At 45.9% G+C, this 26,703-nt stretch overlaps 1 protein-coding gene across 1 annotated transcript in view; it reads left to right on the top strand.

The window, feature by feature from the left end:
• Positions 1-26,703, top strand: part of pawr (PRKC, apoptosis, WT1, regulator) — a 143,747-nt gene that overhangs the window by 81,272 nt on the left and 35,772 nt on the right. The window contains exon 3 of the mRNA XM_052030630.1: positions 10,380-10,499. Within this exon, the coding sequence (XP_051886590.1) occupies positions 10,380-10,499 (120 nt within the window). The remainder of the gene's footprint in view (positions 1-10,379; positions 10,500-26,703) is intronic.

Genomic DNA, 26,703 nt, shown 5'->3' with positions numbered 1-26,703 from the left:
ATAAGATCAGAATCAGGTTTATTATCACTGACATATGATGTGAAATTTGTTGTTTTGTGGCAGCAGTACAGTGCAAGACATAAAAATTACTATAAGTTACCAAAAAATAAATAAAATAGTGCAAAAGGGCAATAACGAGGTGGTGTTCATGGACTGTTCAGAAATCTGATGGCGGAGGGGAAGAAGCTGTTCCTGAAACGTTGAGTGTGGGTCTTCAGGCTCCCGTACCTCCTCCCTGTTGGTAGTAATGAGAAGAGGGCATGTCCTGGGTGGTGAGAGTCCTTAGTGATGGATGCTGCCTTCTGAGAAGCTGCCTCTTTGAAGATGTCCTCGATTGTGGGGAGGGCTGTGCCTGTGATGGAGCTGGCTGAGTCTACAACCCTCTGCAGCCTCTTTTGATCCTGCGTTTATGATTATGGTGGGATCATGGGTGATCTTTTACCTCAGCACCACTTTCCTGCACTAAACCTGTATGCCTCGATTCCCTTCGAATCTATCAAACTCTTGAGAGTAGTGGACTCAACCCAATATATCACAGATACGTCCCTCCCCACCATCGGTAAGTATCTACAGGAGGTACTGCTCAAAGAAGGCAACATCTATCCTCAAAGATCCCCACCATCCGGGCCATGCCATCTCCTTGCAGCTACCACTGGGCATCAGATACAGAAGCTTGAAGTCCCACACCACCAGGTTCAAGAACAGCTTCTTCTCTTCAACCATTCGGTTCTTGAACCAACCGGCACAACCCTAATCACTACAGTTCAGCAACACTATGACCACTTTACACTACAAAGGACTTTGATTTTTTTTTGTTTTAATTGTGTTCTTTCTTGTATAATTTGTGTTTTTCTTGTATATCTGATGCAATGTGCCTGTGATGCTGCTGCAAGTAAGTTTTTCATTGCATCTGTGCACACGTGTAGTTGTGCATGTGACAATAAACTCAACTTTGACTTTGGTCCTTAGGGGCGGAGGCTCCACAACTCTTGGGTAAAAGTTCACCACCCTCTGGGTGAAGAAGTTTCTCCTTATCACTCCTGAATGGTCGACCCCTCATTTTGAGACTGTGCTCACTGGTTCTTGACTACACAGGCCGGGGAACAGACACCCACCGAACTATCCTGTCAAGCCTGGTAATAATTTTGCACATTTCACTGAGATAAACACATTCTTCACAACCTGAGCATCAGCCCAGTCTGCTTCCCCTGTCCTCGTATGACAGTCTCCCTTTGCATCGTGCAGGGGGTTTAAAAGTTTGTAGCATTTCCAAGCACTCATTCTCCCAGAGGCAGCCATTAAGTGTCTTGTTTCTTTTGAGAAGGGAAGGCTGAGGGTGACCTATTGATTCTAACAGGTTTCGATAGATTGGCTGCAGTGGCTGCCAATGTATAATCATTGACATGAACTACCACGGGGAATTCAGGAGAAACTTCTGATCAGGAGAACGTGGAACTAGTCATGGAGGGAAATAGCACAGAAACAGGCCCTTCAGCCCATCAACTCCATGCCGACCATTAACCACCCATTTTGCGCTAATCCTACAGTAATCCCTTTTTATTCTCCATACATTCTCATCAGCTCGCCCCGGTTCACCCATACACTAGGGGCAATTTACAGCAGCCAATTAACTGACCGCCTCACGCATCTTTGGGATGTGTACAGAAACTAGAGAACCCAGGGGAAACCCACGTGGTCATAGGGAGAACGTGCAAGCTCCACACAGACAGCGCTGGAGGTCAGGATTGAACCCGGGTCTCCGGTGCTGTAAGGCAGTGGGTCTACCAGCTATGCCACCAGGCCCTCTGTGTGGTTGAGATGACGTGCAGGTGCATTTAAGGAGAGGCTAGACTGAGGGAGAGGGAATATAGGATCACAAGTGATAGATTTAGCTGAGGGAAGACATGAGGAATGGCACGTGAATGCCAGCTTGGACTGGATGGGCCAAATGGCCTCTGGTCCACACATTCTATGTAATCCATTTGGGATGGTGCCAGAAGTTGGCTTTAAACCTAAAGACTGGGACTTCTCTCTAACAAGAAAGATCTCATTGAGGTCTTTAATATCATGAATGGGGTTCCATAAGGTAGACACAGAGGAGATATTTCCACAGCTGGAGCAAGCCAGAATTGGAGGATGTCATTGTAAGATGGTCCCTCATTAATCCAATTGGGAATTCAAGAGAAACTTTTCCTGGAGAGTGGTTAAAACATGTAAGGAACCACCCAGGAGGGACTAGAATAGATATATTTTTAGGGCAAGCTGGATAACCAGTAAGGAGAAAGGAATGGAGTGTTCGACTGAAGGGGTTAGCTGTAGGAGGGGGCAGGTGTGGAGCATCAGCATCAGTTGGGCCGAATGGCCAGTTTTTGTGGACTTTGTCTGAAAGTCATTTTGTGCCGTGTTTGGCTTTGGAGGAGGTTGTGGCACTCACCATCAGCATGGTGGCAACGCATCACTTTGGAAGTGCATTCCTGGAGCAGTCATCTGCTGGAGGAAGGCGGGTGGAGGGGGGGGAGGGGGTGGGGTTGATAGCGGTGGTAGGTTACAGATGGAGGGAGTGGAGGCAGCATGGAACGATTTGAGCGGGTGGTTGTTCAGAATCTATTCTGCACTGTGGCTGACTTGTGAACCAAAGCAATTAGCAGCAAATGTGGATCTTTGGTATCTGAACCTCCTGCGGAAGTGTAGTTCTGCCACCTAATCAGCCCTCTGCTCAAATTGAATGCAAGAAACAGTGCCCTCCCAATGTCCTGCCTTTGATCGTATCATCTGCCAGGCATTTATTTCCCTTTGAGAAAGGGTGAATGTTGTTTCACCGGGTTCCTCTGCTTGAATGCAGCGTGTGGACTGTTTCTGCAGAGGAACTAGTCATACCACTGGGACAGTTGAGCAAAATTCCATGATCAGAATCCGATTTGTTATCACTGACTTAGATGACGTGAAATGTGTTGTTTTCAGTGCAGTACAGTGCAAAGATGTAAAATTACAATAAATTACAAAAATAAATAGAGTGCCAAAAAATGAATAACGAGGTAGTGTTCGTGGACCTTTCAGAAATCTGGGGGAAAAGCTGTTCTTGAAACGTTAAGTGTGGGTCTTCATGGTCCTGTACCTCCTCCCCGACGGTAGTAATGAGAAGAGGGCACGTCCCAGGTGGTGAGGGTCCGTAGTGATGGATGCCGCCTTCTTGAGGTGCCACCTCTTGAAGATGTCCTAGATGGTGGGAGCAGACTTGCAGAGATAAGATATCTTTATTAGTCACATGTACATCAAAGCACACAGTGAAATGCATATTTTGCGTAGTGTTCTGGGGGCAGCCCGCAAGTGTCGCCACGCTTCTGGCGCCAACATAGCATGCCCACAACTTCCTAACCCGTACGTCTTTGGAGCACCCGGAGGAAACCCACGCAGACACGGGGAGAACGTACAAACTCCTTACAGACAGTGGCCAGAATTGAACCCGGGTCGCTGGCACTGTAAAGTGTTACGCTAACTGCTACACGGATCAAGGAGCAGAGCTATGAGTTATTTTTTGTTGGCTGACTTAGGAAGTAGTGAACCAATCCTGCCCATTCTGGTAGGCATGGACTTTGTTTACCACTACGTCCCAAAGAAGGCACCTCCAAAAATAAAAAAAATTAGAAAATGCTGGAAACACTCAACAGGTCGGGCAGCATCTGTGTGAAAAGAAATAAAAGTCAAAGTCGAGTTTGTTGTCATATGCACAAGTCCATGTATACACTGGTGCAATGAAAAACTTACAGCAGCGTCACAGGTACATAGCATCAGATATACAGCATTCACAGGAAAAATATAAATTAAACATAAATTATACAAAATTATACAAGCAAGAACACAATTAGAACAAAAAGAAAGTCCATTGTAGTGCAAAGTGGTCATAGTGTTGCTATTACTGAGGTAGTGATTAGGGTTGTGCAGGTTGGTTCAAGAACCGAATGGTTGAAGGGAAGATGCTATTCCTGAACCTGGTGGTGTGGGACTTCAAGCTTCTGTATCTCCTGCCCGATGGTAGCTGCAAGAAGATGGCATGGCCCAGATGGTGGGGATCTTTGATGATGGAAGTTGCCTTCTTGAGACTTGCCTCCTGTAGATACCACCGATGGTGGGGAGGGATGTGCCTGTGATATATTGGGCTGAGTCCACTACTCTCTGCAGCTTCTTATGTTCCTGTGCATTTGAATTGCCGTACCAGACCGTGATGCAACCAGTCAGGACACTTTCAGCAGTACATCTGTAGAAGTTTGAGTATTCGGTGAAAATAATACTTGAGATCGAAGACTGTTCATCTGAAGGAGGAAAGAAAATAAGTTAATTTAAAGTTGTGGAGAGGTTGGGGAAGGGATGGCTAGAACAAAAGGCATCTCCAACATTGTAAAACCTGGGATTGTATTGAATTTCAGCCAACACGAGACAACGTAATTTGCTTGTAGCGTCCTCTCACCCATTGCTGGTGAGAACATGATAATTAGGAGTGGGCCATCTGGCCTTTTGTGCTTACTCTGCCGTTCAGCAAGCTTGTGGCTCATCTTCCACCTCAATGCCATTTTCCTGCACTCTCCTCACATCCCTTATTATCCAGGAATTGATTGATCTCTGTTTTGAATTAAGCAGAACCATCATCCTCAGTTCTCTGAGGCAGAGAATTCCAAACATTTGCCACTTCTTGAGTGAAGAAATTTCTCCTCTGCTGACTTCCGCTTGGCCTACCCCTTGTTCTGATGGATGTTTGCTTGTATTGAGCCCTATATCTTTGCTCTGCAGGTCTCTCCTGTATGAACGGGGTGCATCACCAATACATCTCAAAAAAAAACAAAGGCTGTTCTTCTGACTGTGACACTCTCACTGTTCTGCTTCATCAGATTGCATTCCTGCTTCTGAGTCAGAAGGTTCCAGTCCTTCCCTTTCAACTTTACTAAAAATGAAAAACTTGCATTTGTGTAGTGTCTTTGGTGGAATGAGTTATGGAGAGAGCTTGAGGAGGTTGGGACTTTATTCATTGGACCATAGGAGAATGAGGGGTGATCTTTTAGAGGTGTATAAAATCATGAGGGACATAGGGTGAATGCACACAGTCTTTTTCCCAGGTTTGAGGAGTCAAGAACTAGGGGACATGGGTTTAAGGTGAGAGGGGAAAGATTTAATAGGAACCTGAGGAGCAACTTTTTCACCCAGAGGGTGGTCAGTATATGGAATGAGCTGCCAGAGGAAGTGGTTGAGGCAGGTACATTAACAACATTTAAAAGGTACTTGGGCAGGTACATGGATAGGAAAGATTTAGTGGGATATGGGCCAAACGTGGGCAAGTGAGATTAGCTTAGATGGGAATCTTGGTTGGCATGGACCAGTTGGGCCAAAGAGCCTGTTTCCGTGCTGCATGACTGCAGTGAATTTTCCCCAAGGTGTTTAGCGGGAGCCTCATCAGACAGAATTTGACACTGTGCCTCCAGGTGTTAGGATAGGTTGACAAAAGTTTGGAGGTTGGGAGGTTTCGGAAGTTATTCCACAGCTGGGGGCCCAGGCAGCTGAAGTCGAGGCTGGACTGAAGGAGGTCAGTGAGCCACTGGAGGCAGGAGCTGGAGGAAGGCAGAGGTGGGTTGTCGGGCTAGAGGAGGTCACACAGAAGGAGGGGAGGCAGCATGGAGTGATTTGAGCAGATGGTTGTTCAGACTCAACTCTGCACTGCGGCTGAAGTGTGAAACAAAACAATTAGCAGCAAATGCGGATCTTCGGTTTCTGCAGCTCTGAGGAGATGAAGTTGTGGCCGGAGTTTTGCCCGAAGCAGAAAAATGTAGGTTGACATTCCCGTCCCTTTCAAAGGGATGGGATACCATCAGAGGTGCCATCTTTTGGAAGTGATACTAAACATCAGAGCTGTCTGCACAGTTAAATGTTTGGTCATAGAATCACACAGCATGGAAACAGGCCCTTCGGCCCAACTGGTCCATGCAGACCAAGATTCCCATCTAAACTAGTCCCATTTGCCTGCGTTTGGTCCATATCCTTCTAAACCTTTCCTTTCCATGCACTTGTTCAAGTGCCTTTTAAATGTTGTTAATCAGTGGAATCAGTGGTCCAAGTCAATAGATCCCTAAAGCAGCCACACATGTTGCTAGGGTGGTTAAGAAGGCGCATGGTGTGTTGGCCTTCATTAGTCGGGGGATTGAGTTCAAGAACCACGAGGTAATGTTGCAGCTCTATAAAAGTCTGGTTAGACCACACTTAGAGTACTGTGTTCAGTTCTGGTCGCCTCGTTATAAAAAGGATATGGAAGCTTTAGAGAGGGCGCAGAGGAGATTTACCAGGATGCTGCCTGGATTGGAGAGCATGTCTTACGAGGATAGGTTGAGTGAGCTAGGGCTTTTCTCTTTGGAGCGACGCAGGATGAGAGGTGGCTTAGAGGTGTATAAGATTATGAGAGGCATAGATAGAGTGGACAGCCAGCACCTTTTCCCCATAGCGGCAATGGCCAATACCAGAGGACATCCATTTAAAGTAAGTGGAAGAAAGTTTAGGGGAGATGTCAGAGGTAGGTTTTTTACACAGAGAGTGGTGGTTCCTGGAACACACTGCTGGGGGTGGTGGTAGAGGCTGATACAATAGGGACATTTAAGAGACTCTTAGATAGGCACATGGATGTAAGAAAATGGAGGTTATGGGCTGTGTAGTAGGGAAGGGTTAGACTGATGGTGGAGAAGGTTTATATAGGCGGGCACAACGTCGTGGGCTGAAGGGCCCGTACTGTGGTGTACTGTTCGTGTTTCTATTAGATGTGGTGGGGCAAGTTTTTTACGGAGGGTGTTGGGTGCCTGGAATGCACTGTGAGCGGTAGTGGGAGAGGCAGATACGATAGAGGCGTTTAAGAGGCTCTTAGATAGGCATGTGAATGTGCAGAGAATGGGGGGATATAGACATTGTGCAGGCAGAAGGGTTTAGTGTAATTAGGCATCATTGGCTTAATTAGTTCGTCACAACATGGTAGGCTGAAAGGCCTGTTCCTGTGCTGTACTGTTCTGTTCTATGAATCAAACCTTTTTGAGGAATAGAAGTATCTTGTGTGTCAAATTTTGGATTAATTTTTTTGGAACTGCCGTAACATTATCTTGCATTTGCTTCGTGCCCCTAACACAATCAACTGTACTAAGGGACTTAGCAGGATTATTAGCAAACAATAAATTCACAAAGTGATTAGCCACAGAGAGAATAGAAATTATGAGAGTGTTTCTTTTTGCTGTAATGTTCTTCAGAATGTTGGGAAATATCTCAAGAATTTAGTTCAGACATCAAGTGATTGGGTAACTGTGGTTTATTTGCTGACGTTAGGATGGAATTTATCCAGAGTTCCTTCTTGACATCGACCACATTTCTGTGATATTAATGTTCAGGGAGTCTGGTAAACAAACTGATTGGACAGGGTGTACAGACGAGGAAGATTGGAACAAGAGAGGGTTTCTAACTTCTCGGTCCCTTTCTATCATTTGGTTAGATCATCCCAGCTCCACCCTCCCCCCCCCCCCCCACCCCCCCACCTTGGCTCCAGAACCAACAATGACCATTTACCACACCTCTGTTGTTCATCAGCAAGATGAGGGTGACATTAATTGTGAGATCTACCCTCTGATGGATGCAACAGATCCTATGGCACCATTCTGAAGAAGAGCAGGAGAGGACTTCCCTGTGTCCCACACATTATCGATGGTCAATGTTTGCGGCTCTATTGGAGGCAACAGTCAGGGAGGTTGAGGAACTCTTTCTTCACTTCAACAGTGGCGAGGTTTTGAACTTGTCCGCGAGGGTGATGGAAGCAGAAGCTCACTGTGTTTAAACATTGCCTGGAAGAACTGTGTTGGATGCCTCAACACTGGTTGCATCATCACCTGGTATGGAGGCTCCAATGTGCAGGGTCGCAGGAGGCTCCAATGCACAGGATTACAAGAGGCTGCAGAGGGTTGTAGACTCAGCCAGCTCCATCACGGGCACAACTCTCCCCACTATCGAGGATACCTTCAGAGGTGGTGCCTCAAGAAGGCAGCATCCATCATTAAGGACCCTCACCATCCGGGACATGCCCTCTTCTTGTTACTACCATTGGGGAGGAGGTACAGGAGCCTGAAGACACACAATGTTTTGGGAAAAGCTTCTTCCCCTCTGCCGTCAGATTTCTGAACGGTCCATGAACACTCCCTTCTTATTCCTTTTTTGCACTATTTATCTATTTATTTTTTTGGTAACTTATAGTAATTTTTATGTCTTGCACTGTACTGCTGTTGCAAATACAACAAATTTCACGACGTATGTCAGTGATAAACCTGATCCTGATTCTGTTACATGCATGTCTCTGGATTGAAGAGGTGGATAGTGGGATTAGTCTGAGTCACTCTCTTTTGGACTTCTGCATAATATAATGCCACAAAAGTCAGCATTGTTAACCATATAAAACATCCATTTTACCCCCACAGTGTATTGTGGACAAATAGAATGATTGAGTGTTGCTATTTGTGGAGGAGTGGGGGGTTGGGAGGGCACAGACCTTGTCTGCATTCCTGTGCTCCATCGTCCTAATGCTCGAGCTTTTGGTGCTCTAATCTCTGCAAACCATGAACATTACCTTGTAGGGAGGGCTTGATTTAAATAGCAACAGCCACTTGATTCAGATTTGGACTAGTTTATTGTCATACACACCAGGGTGCAATGAAATTCCTTGCTGGTGTGAAGCTCACAGAGAAAACAGTGGAAGTGCGAATAATAAATACAATGACAAGCACTCATCCAGCAGGGAAACAGGCCCTTCAGCCCAACTGGTCCATGCCGACCAAGATTCCCATCCAAGCTAGTCCCATTTGCCCGTGTTTGGCCTGTAATCCTCTAAACCTTTCCTATCCATGTACCTGTCCAAGTACCTTTTAAACATTGTTAATGTACCCGCCTCAACCACTTCCTCTGGCAGCTCGTTCCATATACTGACCAACAAACAAGCAACAAGCTGCTGCCGCAAATCAACAAATTTCACGACATCTAAGTCAGTGATAATAAACCTGGTTCTGACTCTGGCCACTCAATGGGGGAAAATGTTGCCCCTCAGGTTCATATTAAATCTCTCCCCCTCACCTTAATCCTGTGCCCACTAGTTCTTGACTCCCCAGCCCTGGGAAAAAGATGGTGCGCATTCACCCTACCTATGCCCTTAGTAGCATTTCTTAGCATACTGTAATGCAATCTGAAGTAGAGCAAAACAACAAATGCTAAAGTGACAATAACGGAATAACCGAGAGCGGGAGAGTTCAGAGTCCGGGAACGTAGCAGCACCACTGGGATGGGGATGTGAGAGAGGTGATGGTTCAGGAGTCTGATAGCAGTGGGGGAGAAGCTGTTCCTGAGTCTGGACTTCTAGGCTTTCAAGCTCCTGTATCTTCTCCCAGAAGGTAGAGGAGGGAAAAGGGAATAGCCAGGGTAGTAGGCACCCTTCATACTGTCAGCCTTCCTGAAGCAACGCACCGTGAAGATGGACTGGGTGGAAGGAAGTGACAAGCAGACAAAACTTGATGCTGTAAAGGGATATTGGGGCTGATGAGCAAATACTTGGTCAAAGGGCTTTAACAGAGGGGTAAGGGGTGGGGTGGAGGGTAACGATTAGAGCAGAATAATTAGGGCCCAGATAGCAGAAGGCATGGTCGCCAGTGGTTAAATTTAGTGAAGCGCATGGGGCTGGAATTAGAACAACACTGATATCTCGTGAGTTAGAGGAGATTGCAGTGATGGGTAAATTGTGGGTGTGATGGGTGAACTGGACTTGATTGGGGTTGGGAGACAGGCAGTGGTTTTGCTTGGCCTCCAGTTTACAGAGGGTGGAATGACGATGAAGATTTCTTTATTAGTCACATGTACGTTGAAACACACAGTGAAATGCGTCTTTTGCATAGAGTGTTCTGGGGGCAGCCCGCAAGTGTCGCCACGCTTCTGGCGCCAACATAGCATGCCCACAACTTCCTAACCTGTACGTCTTTGGAACGTGGGAGGAAACCGGAGCACCCGGAGGAAACCCATGCAGACACGGGAGAACGTAAGGAGGTCGGTCAGGACCAGGTTGTATAGCCAAGTCTAGAGTTAACGGAGATGATGACAAGCCTTTCAGCAGGAAGTGAACTGAGACAGTGGAGACGGGCAACATCAGGGGAGGTGGGGTTGGAATTGTGGATCCTTGGTGGTATCTGGAAGCTCGAATTGCCATCAGATATGACACCAGGGGTCTCACCATCAGAAAGCACTCGTACATCTCTCGTCACTGACGATCCCCGTGTTGGGTAACTCTACGGGGAGAAAGGATCACTTTCATAATCTCTTTATCATTGTTCTTTCAGAGCCCAGACGAGGACAACGACCCTTCAGAACAGAAGCTGCACCAGAGAGAGGATGCCACCACCCAGCAGAACACCATCCTGAATGAGTCCATTACATCGGATACAGGCAGCCCATATCCAGTAAGTTCACTCCCTGCTTTTAACTGTCTATTTTTCTGCTTCTGTAACATCATTATGAGCTTTACATAGATATTGTGCTCTACTTGGTTTATAGATTTTTAATTTTTTTTAGATGCTGCAGTGTTTTCAGCCTCTTCTGTTCTATTTTAGATTATAATTCACGATGTCCAGTTTTCTTGGTGAATTGCTCCTGGTTCTTTGTCAATTATTTTCAATGATCTATTCTGATGCTGGAACATTTCCTCCTCCCTTTTTCCTGCCAGAAACCTTTGTTGTCTGAATGCCTTAATTATCATAGATTCATACAGAACGGAAGCAGGCCCTTTAGCCCAACTCATCCATGCTGACCTTGGCTACCTATGTAAATCTATTTTCCTGTATTTGGCCCATATCTCTCTATTCATTTCCTATCAATGCACCCGTCCAATTGCTTTTTAAAAGCAGTGACTGTACCTGCCTCTACCACCTCCTCTGGCAGCTCGTTCCATATTCCAACTAAGCCCATGTGTGTCAAGAGCCTTTCTGAATATCCACCTCTTGCTCACTTTGCTGTCCATGATATGAGACAGATGGTGACTGTCGGTGTGATCAAGTCAGTTATTAAGAAAGAAACTTCTGGCAAAGCCACCAAGGCTGCCAATAAACAATTAAACAGGAAGTGAATATCACCCCTGGCTCCCAAGATTCAGCAAACCCTGAGACTTTGTGGAAAAACTTGCCCCTCAGGTCCCCTTTAAATCTTTCCCCTCTCACCTTAAACCTGTGCCCTCTAGTTTTGGACTCCCCGACCCTGAGAAAACTACTGTGACCATCTGCCTTATCTACGTCCCTCATGATTCTATAAACCTCTATAATGTCAGCCCTCGGCCTCCTGTACTCCAGTGAGAACAATCCCAGCCTGTGCTAATCCCTCCTTTGTAATGAAAGCCCTCCATTCCAGGCAACATCCCGGCGAATCTCTTCTGCACTCTCTCTAGCCCTACCACATCCTTTCTATACCAGAACTGCACATGATAGTCCAACTGTAGTCTAACCAGTGTCTTGAATTAAATTCAGAAGCGTGGCGACACTTGCAGGCAGCCCCCAGAACACTCTACGCAAAAGGTGCATTTCACTGTGTGTTTCGACGTACACGTGACTAATAAAGGTAAAAATAAAGGCAAGAACAGTAGTGTAGCGGTTAGTGTAACGCTTTACAGCGCCAGCAACCCAGGGTCAATTCCAGCTGCTGTCTGTAAGGAGTTTGTACGTTCTCCCTGTGTCTGTGTGAGTTTCTTCTGGGTGCTTCAGTTTCCTCCCACATTCCAAAGACGTACGGGTTAGGAAGCTGTGGGCATGCTATGTTGGCACCGGAAGCGTGGCAACACTTGCGGGCTGCCCCCAGAACACTCTACGCAAAAGGTGCACTTCACTGTGTGTTTCGATGTACATGTGACTAATAAAGAAATCTTATCTTTTGTGCTGAACAATCCCAGCATCTCTTAAGTAAAACCAAAGAAAGCTCAGCTGGTCAGGCAGCGTACGTGGAGAGAGAAAAAGTTAGCTGATATTTTTGTCAATGATCTTTACTCAGGAGCACCTCCCCTCTACTGGACCGATACCGTTCTAGTAAATCACCTCCATAGCCTCATGAAGCTGTGGTACACTTGTTGAAGTGTCGGGCCCTGACTGACTGCAGTGCTCCCACACTGTGGCCTCAGTGTTAAATGGATCCTAGATCTTAGAGACTGGATCTTGAAGTAGATGCTAATTAATTGTAACGTCGATCTAAACTTTATATTACCTTTCCTTGCTTTACAAGATGACCATTACACAGCATTAGCTGTGGGTTCACTTGCGGTAAAGTATAATTGGGTTTGTTTCCAAGTACTTGTTTGGGCTGAATGGTCAGTTTCTGTGCTGTAAAGTTGCTGCAATATATATGGAAAACATCTGACACAGAAGAGGCCATTCGCCCCGTCATATCTGTGCTAGAAGATCAAGGGGGATCCTGTCTAAGCCCATGTGGTGCGTGCCTCCTTTAGACCAGATAGCAGAGAAGATGCCCATTTCCAACCTCACCTTCCCAGATGTTTCCAATTCCACCTCCCTTCGCTCACCTGCTGCTGAAAGCCTTGTCACTGCCTCCATTAACTCTAGGCTTCAATCCAGGCCAGGCCGACCCTCATTTCACCCTCCATAAACTAGAGGTAAAACAAGACTCTGTTGCCTGTATCCCAAGACATCAACCCATTCACCCATCAAACCCAGCCTGGCTTGTGCTTAAGTGCCCACAAGCACGATTATTCTCAACACTGGTGCCCCACAAGGCTGCGTCCTCAGCCCTCTACTCTACTCCCTTTATACTCATGACTGCATGGCCAGATTCTACTCTAACTCCATCTACAAGTTTGCAGATGATACCACCGTAGTGGACCGTATCTCAAATAACGACGAGTTGGAGTACAGGAGTACAGGAAGGAGATAGAGAGCTCAGTGACATGGTGTGATGACAACAACCTTTCCTCAATGTCTTCAAAATGAAAGAGCTGTTCATTGACTTCAGGAAAGGGAGCGGTGTACATGCACCTGTCTACATCAGTGGTGCTCAGGTCGAGAGGGTTGAGAGCTTCGAGTTCCTAGGAGCGAACATCACCAATAGCCTGTCCTGCTCCAACCACATAGACGCCATGGCCAAGAAAGCTCACCAGCGCCTCTACTTCTTCAGGAGGCTAAAGAAATTGGCATGTCCCCTTTGACAGTCACCAACTTTTATCAATGCACCATAAAAAGCATTATCTGGATGCATCACAGCTTGGTATGGTAACTGCTCTGCCCGGGACCTCAAGAAACTGCAGAGAGTTGTGGACACAGCCCAAGGCATCACGGAAACCAGCCTCCCCCCCCCCCCCCCCCCCCCCCCCCCCCCCCCCCCCCCCCCCCCCCCCCCCCCCCCCCCCCCCCCCCCCCCCCCCCCCCCCCACGGACTCTGTCTATACCTCTCGCTGCCTTGGTGAACCTTGGTGAATCAAAGACCCCAACCACCCGGGGTCATTCTCTCTTCTCTCCTCTCCCATCAGGCAGAAGATACAAGAGCCTGAGGGCATGTACCACCAGGCTCAAGGACAGCTTCTATCCCATGGTGATAAGACTATTGAATGGTTCCCTTATACGATGAGATGGACCTTGACCTCACAATCTACCTTGTTATGACCTTGAACCTTATTGTCTATGTGCACTGCACTTCCCTGTAGCTGTGACACTTTACTCTGTATTCTGTTATTGTTTTTACCCTGTACTACCTCAATGCACTGTGTAATGAATTGATCTGGACAAACGGTATGCAAGACAAGTTTTTCACTCTACCTGGGAACAAGACAATAATAAACCAATGCCAATTCCAATCTATAAATCTCTCCATGGTTTATGCTAGATCATTAGTGTAATGTCCTCAAGCCCTAGACAAGTGTCCCTCTAATTCTGTCTCTCCAAGTGCGTTTTGAACGTGGTGAAGGTTTCTGTCCTTGCCACCCTTTCAATCCCTCACCATCCCCAAAACATTTTGCATTATCTCCCCTCCTATTCTTCCACCAATGACTTTAAATCCATGCCCGATTTAAGGTCCATTTGCTCATGGAACTAGTTCCTTTCTCTATATTCTATCTAGGCCCCTCATTATCTTATACACTTGCCCTCAGCCTCCTCTGTTCCAAAGAAAGGAACTCAAGCCTCGCCAATATTTCCCCAGAACCACAACGTTCCAGTCCTGGTGACATCCTCGCAAGTATCTTCTGCACCCTCTCCAGTGCAATCACAACTTTCCTGTAAAGTGGTGACCAGAATGTGCGCAGTAGATGTAATATTCCTATTTACAGGGCTAACAAAGGAAGAACCTATAAATATAAGACTATCACTAATAAAATGGCCTTTAAAGGAATGCAGCATAGATTTGTCAGAATTTATTTCAGATTTCCGGAATCAATTTCATTTTTACCAGGATGATATCTGGACACAAGGAGGTTGTTCAAAGTCAAAATCGAGTTTATTGTCATATGCATAAGTACATGTGTGCACAGGTGTAATGAAAAGCTTACTTGCAGCAGCATCACGGGTACATAGCGTTAGAGATACAACATTCATAAGAACAACATATATCATACAAGAAAATGCAATTAGAACAACAAAAAAGGCCGTTGTAGTGAAAATTGCTGATAGTGTTGCTATACTGAGGTAGTGATCATGGTTGTGCAGTTTGTTTGAAGGGAATTAGCTGTTCCTGAACCTGGTGGTGTGGGACTTCAGGCTTCTGTACCTCTTGCCCGATGGTAGCTGTGAGAAGATGGCATGGCCCGGATGGTGGGGATCTTTGATGATGGATGTTGCCTTCTTGAGGCAGCGCCTCCTGTAGATACTCCCGATGGTGGGGAGGGATGTGCCCGTGATGTATTGGGCTGAGTCCACTACTCTCTGCAGCTTCTTACATTCCTGCACATTCACACAAACTAATGTTGCATTTCCAGGATTTCTGTAGCTTCGAAAGTGATTTAAGTTTTTGGGAAATTCAGGGGACCTGAAAAGACTGGTGGACAGAACCTGTTTTGGTTGGTTGGGGAGCGCTGTGTGAGGAGCAGAATCTGAAAAACAGGCAGGTTTTCAGGAGTGAAGTTTGGAAACATTTCTACATGTAGGGAGTAGTGGAAATCTGAAACCCTTTTATGTTTGGCAATTGATGTCAGGGCAATTGTTAATCTCAAGTCTGAGGTCGATATTTTAATCAGCATGACTAAGGAATGAGTAACGAACATTGAGCTTGTCAGATATCCAAATACGCGATGGAGATGGATTGCAGATCAGGCACAATTTCATTGAAGAACAGGCTCAAGACACTAAACTGCTTACTGTTGTGTTCCTGTAAATCAAATAGGGAATTTGCAAGAAAAATTTTTTTATCCAGTGAATGTGGAACTGGTTGCTATGGGGAGTTGTCGAGCTGGATTTAAGGGGAAGCTGTAAAAACATGAGGGAGAAAGTAATAGAAGACCTTTATAATTTTATACATTTAATTCAGCCTCCCCTCAGCCTTCTCTCTTCCAAAGAAACTAACACCACCCAATTGAATCTACCCTTGGAGCTCCAAGATTCCAATCCTGAGACCATCCTCCTCTGCACCATGTTGGGTGTAGTGGCATTACCATCAACAACCATTAGTTGGGCAATTTATCTAAGGTAAGGACCACCTGTCCCACCTGAACCACAGTGCAGATAGATGGATAGATTGATCCTGACAGGGTGAAGTTCTGACAAAGGGTCTCTGACCTGAAACGTTAATTCTGTTTCTCTTCCCTCACCACCCTGGACATGCCCTCTTCTCGTTACTACCATCAGGGAGGACGTACAGGAGCCTGAAGACCCACAATCAATGATTCAGGAACAGCTTCTTCCCCTCCACCATTTCTGAACGGTCCACGAACCCATGGACACTACCTCGTTACTCCTTTTTTTTCTGCCCTATTTATTAATTTTTGTTATTTATAGTAATTTTATGTCCTTGCACTGTACTGTTGCTGCAGAACAACAAATTTCATGTCACATAAGTCAGTGATAACAACTCTGATTCTGATTATAGAACTTTTATTTTAACGCGGGCAGTAACATTTCTACCCAGCTGTGATTAATTCTCCCAGATCCTGTAGCAGTCTTAAAGTTCCTTTCCCACTGTCTATAAAGTCACTGAGTATTTCTTGTCAAGCTGAACATGGAAAACATTTGGTACAGACAACACACTGAGCACAGCATCAGTTATGACTATCTTCTCCAAAGCTTTCCCTGATAACCTTGAGTACCAGAGTTTTGGTTTCCTTATTTAAGGAAGAACATACTTGGATTGGGGGCAGTCCAGACAAGGTTCGGTGAGTTGATTCCTGGAATGAGAGGTTTGTCTTCTGATGAAAGGTTGTGTAGCTTTAGCCTGTGCACATTGGAGAGGTGATCTTATTGAAACATAAAATATATAAATTGACAACATATATACTGAGAGTTTTTTTTATATTCACTCAAGGGATGTGGGCTTTGCTGGCTGACTGAAGCCCACATCCATTAACTGCCCATCCCTAGTTGTCCTTGAGAAAGTGGTGGTGAGCTGCCTTCTTGAACCACTGCAGTCCTTGACGTGTGGGTGTACCCACAGTGCTGTTAGGGAGGCAGTTCCAGGACTTTGACCCAGTGACAGTGAAGGAACAGTGAAATATTTCCAAGTCAGGATTGTGTGTGGATTGGGGGTGCAACTTCCAGGGGGTGGTGTTCCCCGTGCTTGTCCTTCTAGGTGGTAGAGGTGGTGGGTTTGGAAGGTGCTGTCTGAGCAGTCTTGGTGAGTTACTGCAGTGCATCCTGTAGATGGTACACACTGACGCTGCTGTGTGTGGTTGGTGGAGTGAGTGAGTAGCTGTGGATGGGGTGCCTATCAGCGGGCTGCTATATCTTGTATGGTGTCAAGCTTCTTGAATATTGTTGAAACTGCATTCATCCAGGAAAGTGTACTCCTAATGGGGGTATCTAGAACTGAGGGCATAGTGTTAGAACCCTTTGTCGCTATTTTAAAACAAAGGTGAGGAGGATTGTGAGGGTTCACTGAACCAATTCATAACCCTTAACTCCCCTATAGTCCAATAATAGGCAGAAGATAGAAAAGCCTGAAAGCACAAACCACCAGGCTTAAGGACAGCATCTATCCCGCTGTCATAAGATTATTGAACGATTCCCTAGTACGATAAGATGAACTCTTGACCTCACAATCTACCTTGTTATGACCTTGCACCTTATTGTCTGCCTGCACTGCACTTTCTCTGTGGCTGTAGCACTTTACTCGGCATTCTGTATTGTTTTCCCTTGTACCACCTCAATGCACTGTGTAATGAATTGATCTGTATGGACGGTATGCAAGATAAGTTTTTCACTGTACCTCGGTACATGTGACAATAATAAACCAATTCTAATACGTCCAATGACTCCACCCTCACACCTCCCTGGGGCAGAGAGACCCCTCAGGAAGTGGCGAGCTGCCTTGTTGATACAATGACTGTCTTGCTGGGCAGCTTCTGAGGGCATTTAAGAGCCAACCACAGTCATGAGGGTCTGGCGTCAAATGAGGACCAGAGTGGGTAAGAACAGAGATGTGGCTTCCCTGAGGATGTTAATGAACAAGCTGGCCTTTAATGGAATCATGGTCACCAGTCTTCGAATTGATTAGTTCACTGAATTTAAATTGTTCAACAACTTGGACTTAAGTGTGTCTTGGTTGTTCGACCAGGAACTTGGATTACTGGTCCAGGAACATAGACAGTGTGATACAAGAAATAGAAGCAACAGTGGGCCATTTGGTCCCTCAAGCCTGCTCTATGATTGATAGAATTATACAGCCCAGAAATGATCCCTTTCAGCCCATCTCATCCATGCCGTCCATGATGAGTACCTACATTAATCCTAATTGTCTGCACCAGGCCAAGACCCCTTTGTTCCTTTCCTAAGTACCTGTTCAAATGCCCTTGAAATGTTGTAATTGTATCTGCGTCTATCACCTCCTCTGGCAGCTTGTTCCAGATAACCACCCCAACATCCAGTGCCCTCTAGTTTTAGATTCCCCTGCCCTGGGAGAAAGACGATTCATCTTAGCTATGCTCCTCCTGATTTTATGTACCTCTCTACAGTCACCCCTCAGCCTCCTCTGCTCCAGGGAAAAACTGGCCCCTCAGAGATCCCCTTTAAACTTGTCGCCTTTCACCATAAACCTGTGCCCTCTAGAGTCCCCCATGCCCAGGGGAAAGACTTTGACCATCTAACCTATCTATGGCCCTCAAAATTTTATAAACCTCTATAAGGTCACTTGTCACCCTCCTACATTCCAGTGAGAACAAACGCAGCCTGTCCAATCTTTTCTCATAACCACAGCCCTCCATTCCAGGCAACACCCTGGTGAATCTCTTCTGCACTCTCTCTATTGCTACCACATCCTTCCTGTAGTGTGGTGACTGGAGCTGTGCACAATCCTCTGTGCGGTCTAACCAATGTTTTGTATAACTGCAACTCTTATACTCAGTGCCTCGTCCCATGAATGCAAGTGACCTTTTTCACTTTCCAGAATGTGACTTCCCACCGTGCATTCCCTCACACTTCTCCGGAAAGAATTCCACCTGCCTTCACTCCAGCCAACTATACCGTATCTGTATCCCATTGTATTCCAAGATCATGGCAAATCTTTCTTCTCAACACCATTTTCCTGGACTATCCCCATATCCCTTGATTCCTCTAATATCCAGAAATTTATTGATCTCCATTTTGAATGGAATGAATGATGAAACTTCCATGGCCCTCTGAGGTAAAGAATGAAATTGGCTGAAGAAATTACTCCTCATCTCGGTCCTAAGTAACTTCCCCTTAGTTTGAGACTACAGTCCTTCCTTGTAGACTCAGCCAGGGAAAACAGCCTCCTGCATTCACCCTATCAGCTCTGTAAGAATTTTGTATGTTTCAGTGAGATCACCTCTCATTCTTCTAAATTCTGAAGAATAGTGACCTAGCCGACTCAACGTAATGGATCTGCAATCCAGAAACAGTCTGGTGAACCTTTATAGTACTCCCTCTCAAGCAAGTATATTCTTCTTTAGATGAGCAACCAAAATTGGTGAGACCACACTTGGGGTGTAGTGCTCAGTTCTGGTCGCCTAGCTATTGGAACGATCTTATTAAGCTGGAGAGGGTGTGGAAAAGATTCACAGGGATGTTGCTGGGACTGGAGGGCTTGAGTTACAAGGAGATACTGGATAGACTGGGACCTTTTTCCCCTGGAGTGTCAGTATACAAAATCATGAGGGGCACAGATAAGGTGAATGGTCACAGTATTTTTCCCAGGGTAGGGGAGTCCAAAACTAGATGAGAAGGGAAAGATTTAAAGAGGACCTGAAAGGTTTTTACACAGAGTAGTGGGTATGTGGAATGAGCTGCCAGAGTAAGAGTTAGAGGTGGGTACAATGACAACCAACACTCAGTGTTTCAGGAACAGCTTCTTCCCCTCCACTATCAGATTTCTGAACGGTCCATGAACCGATGAACGCTACCTCGTTATTCCTCTTTTGCACTGTTTATTTATTTTGGTAACTTATAGTAATTTTTATGTCTTGCACTGTACTGCTGCCACAAAACAACACATTTCACGACATAATGTCAATGAAAATACACCTGATTCTGATTTAAAAGACATTCGGACATAGGTTTAGAAGGATGTGGCCAAATGCAGGCAAACGGGACCGGCTCAGGTAGGCAACTTGGTCGGCATGGACGAGTTGGGCTGAAGGGCCTGTTTCTATGCTGTATGATTCTATGACGATATTCTGGTGTGGTCTCACCAAGGCCTGATAGAATCGTCATGGAGTTATACAGCATGGAAACAGGTCCTTCGGCATTAGTAAGACAGCTTTGCTCTTGTACTGAGATGCTCTTGTTGCAGTGAAGGCCAACTTAACATTTGCTTCCTTACTGCTGCCTTTATTTGTGTATGAGGACACCCAAGCCCATCCACTCAGCTTGTCTACATCCTCTTGAAACCTCCTCATCGTTACTGACCTGCCCAGTTAGTTTCATGCCACCAGCAAAACTGGAAATATTACATTTGGTCCCCTCAGCTAAAGTGTTGATATAGACGGTAAATAGTTGGGTCTCAAGCACCGACACCTGTGGTACCCCACCGGTTACACCCTGCCAATGTGAGGACTACTGACTTATGCCTACTCTGTTCTCCGTGTATTAACCCACTGTCAACCTACACTTGCATATCACCACCAATTCCACGTGGTCTATCTTTACTCAGCAACCCCCTGTGTGGGAACACAAGCTACGGCCAGCTGCTGGAATCTGGAGCAACAAACAATCTGCTGGAGGAACTCAGCAGGTCAACCAGCATCTGTGTGTGTGTGTGGGGGGGGTGGGGGTGGAGGAACAGTTGAGTGAATGGAGTGCTGCGTGTCAGAGGGGGTGAGGTTAGAGTGGTTAGAGTCCTTCCCTCCCCACAGATACTGCTCGACCTGCTGAGTTCCTCCAGCAGATAGTTGCTCCTGGGTCACAATCTGTTCTGGAGCTCCAAACATCACAACTGTTCTGCAGGTCCAAACACACCACATCAACTGGTTTCCCTCTTATCAACTCTGCTGGATAAATCCTGAGAGATCTCCGTAGGTCAGTGAAACAAGATTCCCCTTCAACAAATCCCTGTTCGTCTACTCAATTGTATGTGTTGTTATTAAATATCATAGATTGCAGCCATTTCCCTGTTACCAATGTCAGACTGTCGGGTCAGTATATCCTCCGTTTTGTCTCTTCCCTTCTTTCTTAAATACTGAGGTCATATTTACTGTGGTCTGCAATTCCAGAATCTTTAGAATTTTTAAAGATAACATCCAAAGGATCCACTGTTCCCACAGCTGCTACCTTCAAAACTCAGCGATGTATATCAGGTCCTCGGTAGCTTTCAAGCTCATTAACTTCTCTAGCAGTATTTTGTTACAAGCGTTAATGTCTTCTACTTCTTTATCATCACTATTCCCTTGATTCAACAGTATTTCTGGGATTTTGTTTGCGTCATTTTCCATGAAGTCAGACACAAAATATTTGTTTAATTCCTCTGCCGTTTCCTTCCCCTGTCGTGAATTCTCCCGTCTCTGCAATAAGGGACTCGGATTTAACCTTGATAGCCTCTTCCTTTTTAGATCATAGAACATAGAACAGTACAGAACAGGAACAGGTCCTTTGGCCCATGATGTCTGTGCCGACCATGATGCCAATTTAAATTAATCCCATCTGTCTGCACAATGTCTATATCCCTTCCATTCCCTGCCTGTTCATGTGCATGTCTAAATGACTTTTAAACCTGTCTGCCTCCACCACCTCCCGTGGCAGCACATTCCAGGCACCCACCTCTCTCTGTAAAAATACTTGCCTCACACATCTCCTTCAAACTTACCCCTCTCACCTTAGAGCTATGCCATCTAGTATTTGACCCTTCCACCCTGGGAGAAAGACTCTGACTATCTACCCTATCTATGCCTTTCATAATTTTATAAACTTCTATCAGGTCTCCCCTCAGCATCTGACACTCCAGAGAAAACAACCCAAGTTTGTCCAACCTCTCCTTATGCTCTTCAATCCAGACAGCATCCTGGTGAACCTCTTCTGCACCCTCCCCAAAGCCTCCCCGTCTTTCCTGTAATGGGGTGACCAGAACTGAAAACAATACTCCAAAAGTGGCCCAATCAAAATTTTGTACAGCTGCATTTTGACATATTAATAAAAGCTCTTTCAGTCTGCTTTTATGTTTCTTACGTTTATTATCATATTTCCCATTCTTAGCAAATTTCTTTGTCATTCTCTGTTGAATTCTAAAACATTCCCAATCCTTATACAAACTGATTTCTGGCAACTTTGTAACCTTTTCTTACTTTTAATTTCTCCTAAAAGCTATGCTTGTACTTTTTGTAAATTTCCATATTTGACAAAAAAGGCCCTTTTGACCCATCGAGCCTCTACTGAGTCACAGGGAAATCCCATTCCCTACTAATTTTCCCTGTAACCTATTCTCCCCACAGTCCCATTAAATCCCTCTGATTACACCACTCACCTACACACCAGGGACAATTTACAGTGGACAATTAGCCTACCAACCCGAATGTCTTGGGATGTGGGAGGAAACTGGAACATCTGGGGGAAACCCACACAGTCACGGGGAGAACGTGCAAACTCCACACAGACAGCACCCGAGGTCAGGATCGAACCTGGGTAGCTGGAGATGTGAGGCAGCAGCTCTACCAGCTGTGCCACCGCGCTGCCCAGATAATTGATGATCATCGCTTGCCAGCTCTTGCTCCACCCCTTCCCTTCACCTCTTTATACTGGCTATCCCCACCTGCCCCCCACCCCCCCACCCCCAATCTCCAGTCCAGTTGAAGGGTATTGACCCAAGACATCAACTGTCCATCTCCCTCCACAGATGCTGCCTGACCCGCTGAGTTCCTCCAGCAGTTTACTTGTTGCTCCAGATTCCAGCATCTGTAGTATCTTCTGTCTCCTAACTGATGATCATATTCCGATTATAGATTTGGAACTTCACAGTGTTCTGTATTGGAAAGTTGGAAAGGAAATATCCCATTGCTGACTAATTATATCCACGTTTTATTATCAATGACATACTGTTTTCCCCAGTAATTCATTGTCTTTGTTGGTGAATGAAAGATCTCATGAATGTGAACTGGACTCTCCCTTACAAACATTTTGATTTATGAAATAATTTTGGAGGTTATAGTGATCTTGCGTCAGCCCACCAGTTCCCTTTCAGATACATGAGTTGGATTTTGCAGGGGGGGCAGTGGGGGGTGTAATGTTACATCTCAGCTCAAGAGTCAGAAGGTTGTGGGTCCAAGCCCTCTCTGCAGACTTGAGCTCCATAGCTTACCCTGACACTCAGTGCAGTCACTCATTACTGGCACATCCCTCCCCACCCATCGGTAGCATCTACTGGAAGCACTGCCTCAAAGGAGGCAACATCCATCATCAAAGATCCCCACCATCCAAACCATGCCATCTTCTTGCAGCTCCCATCAGGCAGGAGGTACAGAAGCCTGAAGTCCCACACCACCAGGTTCAGGAACAGCTCCTTCCCTTCAACCATTCAGTTCTTGAACCAACCTGCACAACCCTAATCACTACCTCAGTATAGCAACACTGTGACCACTTTGCACTACAATGGACTTTGTTTTTGTTCTAGTTGTGTTCTTTGTTGTTTAATTTATGTTTTTCTTGTGAATGTTGTGTAGGTGATGCTCTGTGCCTGTGATGCTGCTGCAAGTAAGTTTTTCATTGCACCTGTGCACACATGTACTTGTGCAGATGACAATAAACTTATGAAAGGTGTAGATAAGGTGGACGGTAACAGTCTTTTCCCCTAGGGTAGAGGAGTCCAAAACTAGGGGGGCATAAGTTTAGGTTGAGATGGGAGAGATTTAAAAGGGACCTGAGAAGGGGCAACTTTTCACGCAGAGGGTGGTGAGTATATGGAACGAGCTGCCAGAGGAAGTGGGTGAGGCAGGTACATTAGGATCGTTTAAGAAGCACTTGGATCGGTACATGGAGGGGTGGGGTTTGAGGGATATGGGCCAAATGCAGGAAATTGGGTCTAGCTGGGTGGTCACCATGGTCGGCATGGATTGGTTGGGCCGAAGGGCCTGTATCCGTGCTGTATTGCTCTGTGACTCTATGACTGATCACCACCCATCCAGGCACTGAGTTCCAGACACCCACCAGTCTCTGGGTGAGAAACATTTTCTTCAATGCCCCTCCAGTCTTTTTACCTATCGCCCCAGGCAGTGTCAGCAGGAAGTTATCTGATCGTTATCCCAGTGCTGTGTGTAGGAGCTTGCTGTGTGTAATCTGACTGCCCCCTTCCCTGCTCACTGAAAAGTATTCTGCAAGCGTAGTGTGTTTTAACATGACCTGTAGTGGTGAGAGAGGTCAAGTTTTATTGAAGAAACCCACTCTCTGTTGCTCAGCCCAGACACATGTAAGTGGAGCCAGCTGGTTATTGCAAAATCCAAGTCAAAGGAGCCAAATTTAGGAAGCAGACCGCTACACAAAGTCACTGCTTGGATGAATGTTTACCCAAGTTTGGGGATGAATTTCTCCCTGTCTTTTCAGAATTAGATAATAAACTGGGTCATTTCTAATGCCTAAACAAATTTGACATGTCCCCTTTGACTCTCACCAATTTTTATCGATGCACCATAGAAAGCTTCCTATCTAGATGCATCACGGCTTGGTACGGCAACTGCTCTGCGTGAGAAACTGCAGAGAGTTGTGGACACAGCTCAGCACATCACGGAAACCAGCCTCCGCTCCATGGACTCTTGTCTACACTTCTCGCTGCCTCGGTAAAGCAGCCAATATAATCAAAGACCCCACCCACCCCAGACATTCTCTCTCCTCCCCTCTCCCATCGGGCAGAAGATACAAAAGCCTGAAAGCACGTACCACCAAGCTCAAGGACAGCTTCTACTCCGCTGTTATAAACTATTGAACAGTCCCCTAGTACGATAAGATGGATTCTTGACCTCACAATCTACCTCATTATGACCTTGCACCTTATTGTCTGCCTGTACTGCACTCTCTCTGTAACTGTAACTTTATTCTGCATTCTGTTATTGTTTGCCCTTTTTACTACCTCAATGTACTGTGTAATGAACTGATCAGTATGGATGATATGCAAAACAAAAGTTTTTCACTGTACCTCGGTACATGTGGCAATAATAAATCAATTTACCAATTTGTGAGACAATAAAACAAACTGCTAGAAGAACACAGCGGGTCAGGCAGCATCTGTGAAGGGAAATGGACAGTTGGCATTTCGGGTCGAGACCCTGCAGCCGGCTGAGTTCCTTCAACATTTGCCGCAGATTCCATCAACTGTCATCTCTTGTGAGGCATTTCTGAGGCATTTATTGTGGCGTGTTGCAGGAATGTCAGGGGTGAGAACAGGGTTAAACGAAGTCACCCAGTTTGTGTCTGGAATGCGAAGAATTGCTGTTGTACATGGGTTCTGGTCAGCAAACGAATCTGAAGGCATCCACTGCCCGACCTCCCGGGAGATTTGTGATTTTTTTTCCTTGAACGTGAGCCAGCGCTGAAGAACTGGGGCCAAGTTCACTGAGTGACACAGCAAAAACGAACACAGATGCCAGGTCTAATGAGCAGCTTAAAGAAAGGAACCATTCCTAGGTTAATCCAAAACTCTACAGCCGACGACACATTCTTACTGGCCTGAACCCCTTCCTCCCTGCCCATTCACCTACATTGGTAGCTGATTCATAAGCAAATTCATTTTGCGCCTCTCACCTACAATCTTCAACCATCCACCCCCTACGTGACTTTGCGCCCTCCCCTTCAACCCTGCAAGAACTCTGTGCTGTTTCACCTTCTTATTCTCCAGTTCCTTTGACTATGCCGTCATCTCACAAGACCCTGAGTCATAGCATCAAACAGCATGGAAACAGGCCCTTTGGCCCAACTGGGCCATGCTGACCAAGATGCCCATCAAAGCCAGTCCCATTTGCTCATGTTTGGCCCATGTCCCTCTAAACTTTTCCTATCCGTGTACCTGTCATAGTGCCTGAGCTCTGGAACTCCTTCCCTGAGCCCATGGATCCATCAAGGACGTTGGCGCCAATGACAACACCAGCATTTATTGCCTATCCCTAATTGCCTGGATTGGAGAGCATGTCTTATGAGGATAGGCCGAGCAAGCTAGGACTTTTCTCTTTGGAGAGAAGGACGAGAGGTGACTTGATAGAGGTGTACAAGATGATAAGAGGCATAGATTGAGTGGACAGTCAGAGACTTTTTCCCAGGGCGACAATGGCTAACATGAGGAGACATAATTTTAAGGTGATTGGAGGAAGGTATAAGGGGGATGTCGGGGTGAGTTTTTTTACACAGACAGCGATGGGTGTGTGGAACGCACTGTCGGCAGAGGTTGTGGGGGTGGATACATTAGAGACGTTCCAGAGACTCTTAGATAGACACATGAATGATAGAAAAATAGGGGGCTATGTGGGAGGGAAGGGTTAGATAGATCTTAGAGCAGGATAAAATGTCGGCACAACATTGTGGGCTGAAGGGCCTGTACTGTGCTGCAGTGTTCTATGTTCTATGTACCCCTGAACTGAGGAAGCACTTGACTCTCAGATATCACATATAACCAGACCAGGTAAGCATGGCAGATTACCTTCTCCTCCCAGCTGCCATGGTGGGCTTTGAACTCGTACCTCTAGACTGGTGCTCCAGAACTCTGGCTAGCAGTCCAGTAACTCAACCAATGTGCTACCAACCCCCTGCATTACCTTTCTTCCTACCTCCAAGACTGAGCTTTTGGTCACCTGCCCCAGTATCTCCTTATGAGGCTTGGCGTCAAATTTAGTTTGACATGGCTGCACTGATCCGTCTTGGAATGCTCTGCTACATTCAAGGCGCCACGTCAGTGAAGTCTGTTTTGTTTAAAATAGTTGATGCAATGCTTGAGCTAATCAGGGCGCCAATAAAAATAGAAATAATTAGATGTTGTTTCTCTCCATTAATCTGTCAAAACCCTTAACAGGTGCTGTGATTAGGCAGCATGGAAAGGCCTCAATAAGCACCC

The sequence above is a fragment of the Pristis pectinata genome, chromosome 15 (genome assembly GCF_009764475.1).
Source record: "Pristis pectinata isolate sPriPec2 chromosome 15, sPriPec2.1.pri, whole genome shotgun sequence".
NCBI lineage: Eukaryota > Metazoa > Chordata > Chondrichthyes > Rhinopristiformes > Pristidae > Pristis > Pristis pectinata.
This window is presented reverse-complemented; position numbering and strand designations above follow the sequence as displayed.